At 39.5% G+C, this 7,362-nt stretch overlaps 1 protein-coding gene across 2 annotated transcripts in view; it reads right to left on the bottom strand.

The window, feature by feature from the left end:
• Positions 1-7,362, bottom strand: part of LOC137290643 (E3 ubiquitin-protein ligase MIB1-like) — a 93,837-nt gene continuing 86,475 nt past the window's right edge. The window contains exons 17-22 of one of the 2 annotated variants that reach the window (XM_067821718.1): positions 6,936-7,117; positions 6,412-6,625; positions 6,169-6,247; positions 5,498-5,584; positions 3,665-3,768; positions 1-2,169 (exon numbers count right to left, since the gene is read on the bottom strand). In XM_067821718.1, coding sequence (XP_067677819.1) covers positions 2,029-2,169; positions 3,665-3,768; positions 5,498-5,584; positions 6,169-6,247; positions 6,412-6,625; positions 6,936-7,117 — 807 coding nt within the window. In that variant the 3' untranslated portion in view covers positions 1-2,028. The remainder of the gene's footprint in view (positions 2,170-3,664; positions 3,769-5,497; positions 5,585-6,168; positions 6,248-6,411; positions 6,626-6,935; positions 7,118-7,362) is intronic. The other variant, XM_067821717.1, reaches the window with a different exon arrangement.

Here is a 7,362-nt window from a genome sequence, read left to right as displayed (position 1 = left end):
TTTTTACTCACACTGTTCACTCCATAGCTAATTCCTGTCTTTAAGTCTTATCTTAACACAGCTGATACAAGAGATCTCTAAAATTGTTCCACAGACATTCAAATCAATCTTTAAATCTAACTTTACACCATGGCTACAAAAGATCTCTAAAATGATACACAAACATTCAAATGCTGGAGCGGAACCTGTTTCATCCTGAAACCTTTTGTCGTAATTACTGTTACCATTACAGCTACATTTATGAAAATGATGGTGCAACAACCATTGATATACTACTCAAAAGAAGCGAAGGACCATCTGATTATGTCATATCACTCTTTGTTTATCAGTCTTGCTACAAGAAGTAAATGACATCAACTTCATTGATATCACTTAGTTAATCTTGAAAAAAGAAATAAGGCATACTGACTTGCTCCTTGTCAATAGTCAGTCATTCCTTAAACCACCTTGAGTAGTACATGTATCTACTTCGTCCAGACAGTTTCACTGAAAATGATGCTGAGTTACTGATGTTTATTGTGGACATTTGTAACAAAGGTGGTTAGAGTGGTAAAAACCAGGGCCTAGATTTTCAAAGCTCTCTTAGCGCTAAGAGAGTTGTAAGTGCTGTACATTGACCTTAACTTATCTTAGTGCTAAGAGAGCTTAGAAAATCTTGGTCCAGGCACTTAGCTGGCCAATTGTTTCGTGTAAGCCCAACATGATACAAAGCTTTATATTTAGTTAGTATTAAAGGCTTGCCCAACTTTCATTTTCAAAATCATGTGTAAGCCCAGGCTTTGTTTATAGTGGAAGCTATGACCCTGAAAACTGACTCACAACCATAGCACTATTTCCCCACCTCATGTTGATAGTGATGTTGATGCAGGTGTATATTGGGTGTGGCATGCAGGAGGGTTGAAACAGTTATAACATACACCAGTGTAAAGCCTCCCACAAACATGTCATATCTTCCTTATATCATACGAATTGGTTATGACGTATGCTAATGTCATATTTCTTCCTCTTTGTACAAATATTTTATAACAATTGCAGCAAATGCTGACATGATAGTCCTCTTCCTTCAATCTCCACAAGTTGTTATAATGGTTATAACACATGCCAGAGTCCTCTTCCTTCAATCTCCACAAGTTGTTATAATGGTTATAACACATGCCAGAGTCCTATTCCTTCAATCTCCAAAAGTTGTTATAATGGTTATAACACACGCCAGAGTCCTATTCCTTCAATCCTTACATGTTGTTATAATGGTTATAACACATGCCAGAGTCCTATTCCTTCAATCCTTACATGTTGTTATAATGGTTATAACACATACCAGAGTCCTCTTCCTTCAATCTCCACAAGTTGTTATAATGGTTATAACACACACCAGAGTCCTATTCTTTCAATCCCTACTTGTTGTTATAATGGTTATAACAGATGCCAGTCCTCTTCCTTCAATCTCCACAAGTTGTTATAATGGTTATAACACATGCCAGAGTCCTCTTCCTTCAATCCTTACATGTTGTTATAATGGTTATAACACATGCCAGAGTCCTACTCTTTTCACTTCATTACAGGTAGTTCATAACAGACATTAACCCTCTCTTCACTACAAATATACTTAACAGCAAAAGAAACGCTGTTTGTCAATTCTTTGTATAGAAGACATAAACATGAATGCTTTTTTAGAAACTTGCATTTCTTTTGCTCTTCAATATACTTTATAATGGCTGAACAAATGCTTTCTCTTTACTACAAGTGGATATAGCACATGTTGGTACTATATTTCTTCCCTTCCCTAACAAGCAGTTTACAACTGTTGTAACACATCATTGTGACATATTCCCTGCCCCCTGTCAACAAGTGGTACATAATGGCTATAAAACATTTTTGTGTCATAAAACCCCACTCATTGCTACTAGATTTAAAATGGTTATAACACACGGCAGTGTCATGTCAGGCTATGTATAAGCATGAATATACCGGTAGATATTGGGTTATGTGTTATGTACACATATGTTGGCACAGAAGCGGAGACAAAGCTTAGTAGAGCAGGATGCGCTTCTCCACAGACTTGCGGCAGATTGGACATTCGTTCATGCGGTCGCCGCACAGCTGACAAGTGCCGTGGCCACAAAGGAAGATCATGTTTTTGAGCCGATCCATACACACAGGACAACATGTCTGAAAAACAAGATCAAAACAGACTAATTGATTAACTGATATTGAACATACTTTGTGAATAACAACTTCTTTATTTTGTGAGTGCGATATTTCAATACAGATTCTTAGAGAAGCCATGATACATCGACACTTTTTCTAAGATGATACAATTATCAATATGTTCAAAACTGTATTGATATTTAGTATCTATTTAAATATGTTTATGTACTGTTTACATTTTGCAACTGCATCATGTTTTCATGGGAAATAGATGGGGAATTAGAACTTTTCAGAACATGGACAATTATAAAATATGAAATTACAAGGTTCAAAATGTAACTAAATATACACAATAATGCCTCAAAAATAGGTGACCCATGAAGGTCCAGGGTAGAATAGGTCTTCAGCAACTCATGCTTGCCACGAGAGGCAACTATGCTAAAGGGATAGGGGGTCAGGTCAGGTTGACACGTCTTCAGATCCAAATTGCGCAGATCGATGCTTATGCTGTTGATCATTAATTGTCTGGTCCGGATTTGATTATTTACAGGCTGCCATATAGCCTGAATATTGCTAAGTGCAGCATAACACACAACTCACTCATTCACTCCAAAATAGGTAATGTCATACGTATCCAATAATGACAGGGTATCATGATATGTATTGATAAAAAAAACTTGTGTATCGTGACATCCCTACATATTCTTGTACCATTGTCTAGAAGGAATAATGACATGAGTGAGAGGGTGGGTGTGTGAGGGATAGTGAACAAACTTTCGGGATAACAATTATGTTTATTTTATGAATGCATTTTGGTACAGATTCCTGCACAGCTGTCACACGTGAATGAGTGATATTGTCAGCATGATGGAAGAGGATATGATACAGTCCTTCACCTTGTCACCATGGATACTATAGATATACATCCCAGCTAAGTTTCTTTCTACAGAAAGGTACCCTAAACAAATTCGAAATACATAAAAGTGACTGGTACCTTAAATGGCAGATGGGTCCATGTTCCTCCACACATAAAATAAAATGGTTCAGTCATTGTTGCGGATCACTTGATTTTGAATGATACTGTTGTTTGCGAAATATGCTTCATTGTGTACCATCATTTCTTATATAACACAACTGCATACATCTCATACAACAGTATGACAGTTCCAAGGAAGTAAACGCGGAATGGACTTGTCTTAGGGTACGTGTCTGTATTTCATTTTGGCTGAGGTATGTTAACCCTTTCATTTTAAGTGAGTTAGAGGGTTTTATACTGCTATCAGTGAGTGAGTGAGTGAGTGAGTGAGTGAGTGAGTGAGTGAGTGAGTGAGTGAGTTTAAAGCTATCAGGGACAAGAATGGCGATCAAATTTGCAGAATTCCAAATATCCGCAGAAAACTCTCTGTAAATGTATCAGATGTATTTCACCACAGAAACCAATGGTACTGACATGGTGCTGACAATCCGATGAACTCAGATTCGAGCCATGTTCACATGAAGGAAAGATAACTCTCACCTGATCTTTGATGTCCTGCAGTTGCTGTTGCAGCTTCTGGATGTCACGGGAAACGTCCCTGGAGCCGTTGTTCATCACCCCAGGGGCCTGGGGGGCAGGGGGCGCTGCAAGGAAAGAATACAGTATTACCTGGGCAGGGATATTTTCAGTATGTTCTCACAGTGCATCATGTTTTTCACTTCAAGCTGAATGGGAAATTGGTTTCGATTCTTCCATTCTTTTCATCTTCCAAGAGGAGTTGTCATTTGATCTCATTACTTGTAAATAATGTTTGCTTATCTGCAATGATACTCCAGAGGTTGATAGTAGGAGCACTCATTTAGGCCACTACATGTGAGCTTCAATCCAAACACTCAGCTAGGCCACTACAGATCAGGAAACTAACATTTTTCTATCCTTACATTAGAAAACCACTGGTTAAAACTGACCAGTTTGAAACAAATTACCTATCCAAAGTACAGTCAGGCCGCGTTAGACAGGACCCCGACAATCCGATTCCCACGATATCCGAACAATAGCTGGCTGTAACCAATCTTGTTTACTATGTAAACTCATTACCTGTTGATTCAGTAATCCGGTGCTTCATTCTCCGTATCCGAACGTTAATCAGCGGTAACAGATTAGCTAATTACACATAGTTTTGCTTCATTAATCCGGCGGTACATCAAAAAGGTTGGGATAATCCCTTCACACTATGAGCCCCATTCAGTGGTAATTGTTAAGTAACACTTGCGAGTTGAAGATGTCGTTAGTTTGTGATTTTGATCAATTAGTAGGTCTCACTTTTGGTTAGTTGGAGTAATACCTGTCATGCTTACTTCCTGTATAAAACACTGATCGTGTCAAAATGAGATCACGTGACGCTTGTCAGTCATAATGGCAAGTCCCGCCCCTAGGCGTAAAAGATGTGAAATTACTGCAGCACCATAAAAAAAAGAAAAAAAGAGAAAACCCTAAAGCCAATTTTGATCTTATGTGTAAACATTTTGGTCAAGAATTTGGACAGTCTATCGGCAAGAGCACAATTTCGGACATCGGATATGATATGTTTTGTGATTTGTGATTGACAGACAGATGCAATCACGTGGTGGTTGACACGTGATCCTACTTCGTAACAATGCTGCCAGTGACAAGTATGCCAATGTCAAACTGACCAACGTGAAAGTTGATTTCTTGCCCCCAAACACCACATCGCACATTCAGCCAACTTGTATACGTTCGTATGTTTTTGTATTGCCATGTCAAAGGGAAGTAACCCTACTGTAGTTGTGTTCATAAAAGTCCGTTTCAGTAGTCCGTACGTTTCACTATCCGAACATTTTTTATGAAAAACAGAACTGTTCGGATTAACGCGGCCTGACTGTAATTAATTTTGTCAGTTTTGAGCCTTTTCCTGTATGGTGTAGGTTTTAGGTAAGTCAGTACTTTCCCTATTTGAAACACAGGGCTCCAGATGATTTCAAACATCAGGTGTATGTACTGTTTTTTCGATTAGAGGAGTGCGGGAAAACCTTAAGAGTACATTAGGAGTACTAAATGGAATTTAATGGCGCATCAGTAATCTTGTGTTTCATTTCATATATGCACCACAACATTGCTACTCTTGTGTAAACACACCAGTAAAGACTACACCTTTTCAAATAAATATGTGCATAAATAATTCTAAGACCATACACTACTGTGATGCGTATTTGTTACGTTTTCTAAATAATTTCCTACGATACCATGCTTGATTTTTTACTGTACCGACATTGATACTGCCCTTGTCTGGAGTCCTAGTAACACATGATCAGTGTCACTTGAGAGGTCCCAAGAAAATCTGTGTTTACTTACGTGTTCCTCCACAGCACACGATGAATGGGATTGTTTTCTCAATGGAGGCACGACATTGCACACACTTCTTCATAAGAGCAGCACAACCTGTACAACAGACATCTATGTGTCACATTCATCCAATCTGACATGGCTGGTTTATACAAAGAAGCTGCCACAGCAACGTAGCAAATGTAGCATGTTAGAGTGAGTGAGTTTTGTTATACACTGCATTTAGCAATTCTGGGAACGCCAGAAACATTGTACCCATGTGGGGAATCGAACATGGGTCTTTGGCGTGATGAACTACCGTTTTAACTGCCTATTATATATGAACCAAATTAGGTCTGAACAAAAAAACAACACTTATCACAGCAATGAAGCTTGTCTGAACCAAATGAAACTATGTTGGCATTTTGCCTTGTCTGAAATAAGGGGGCAGTGGGGTAGTGTTGTGGTTACAGTGTTCACATGTCACATCAAGGAACTGGGCTCAAATCCCCTTTGGGTACTTTTCTAGTGTTCCAAGCTGTCATACTGCTCGAATATTGCAAAATACAGCATAGACCCTTACTTATCCATTACATTAAAGAAACGAATCACTGTAATGTACATGTTTGAACAAAGTGTCATATCCCAGCTGAACATCTTGTCTAATCAGCCTATGCTATGGATGAGAGGCCATCACCTACCATCACAGGCACACATGTGGCCACACGGCTTGAACATGATGGACGCCTTCTTGTCCGAGCAAACCACACACTCCTCGATCTGAAACAAACAAGATGCAACTTTACATAGTCATGCTAAAGATTTACCTTAACTTCATAATTATTATCATTACAGCTGTGTCAGTTAAAGGGTTAACCAGGAACTGACTGATCTCGATACCATATGGAGAGAGTGATGTAGCTCCATCACATCCTGAAACCTACCTTGGTGCGAGACTGGACATGTTCTTTGCACATAAGGCATTTCTTGACCCGAGGAGAGCAGAGGGAGCAGGTCGCTATGTGCCCACAAGGTCCGAACAGTGTGTCTCGTTTCATGTCCGAGCACACCATGCACTCCTCCAGCGACTCCTGGTCATTGCGGATAACAGCAGCATTGGATGCTGGTACTGTCGGGCTGGTCAGCAGATATGTCAGGCTGCAACACAAAGGGCAAACATTGGTCAAGTAGTGTCAAGTAGTGATAACTGTACAGACAGGTTTATCTAGTGGCAACTGTACACACTGGTCTATCTAGTGAGTGACAACTGTACAGACAGGTCTAGCTAGTGTCACCTGTACAGACACGTGTGCCTAGTGACAACTGTACAGACATGTCTGTCTGGTGACAATTGGACAGATATAATAAGTATATTCCAACAAATACACTGTACAGATGTGTCCATATTTTGTTTGTACAGATATATCTATCTGTAGACAACTATCCACTGATGTCAATGTGTTGTTACCTATTCCTCTCTTTGTGACACTTAGCAAGTGCCTTGCACAGATTGGGATCTGGACACAGGTCAAGCGGGGTTTGGCCCTTTTTGTTCTTGATGTTCAGGTCGGCCCCATTGGCGGCCAGGAAGCAGGCGATGGAGGCGCTGGACTTCTTGTCAGCACCTGGTGTCCCGAGTCCCATCAGCAGCTGAAAAAACCACAGGCATGTTTCATTTACAGTATCTTGTTACATGAGTGTATCTAAACCATAATTAAGGTGTGTATCAATATGACCATATTCTTATTGAAGAAGATCAAGAAAATCATTGAGGTGGACATAATTTATTTTCTTGGGAATACTGTTTATCTTATTCCAGTATGGCTTATCTTCCTTTGGAATATTGCTTACGTTCTCCTGAGAAAATATTTTCTGCTTTCTTCTCTATGGATATT

This window comes from Haliotis asinina, chromosome 7 (assembly GCF_037392515.1).
Source record: "Haliotis asinina isolate JCU_RB_2024 chromosome 7, JCU_Hal_asi_v2, whole genome shotgun sequence".
Classification (NCBI taxonomy): domain Eukaryota; kingdom Metazoa; phylum Mollusca; class Gastropoda; order Lepetellida; family Haliotidae; genus Haliotis; species Haliotis asinina.
This window is presented reverse-complemented; position numbering and strand designations above follow the sequence as displayed.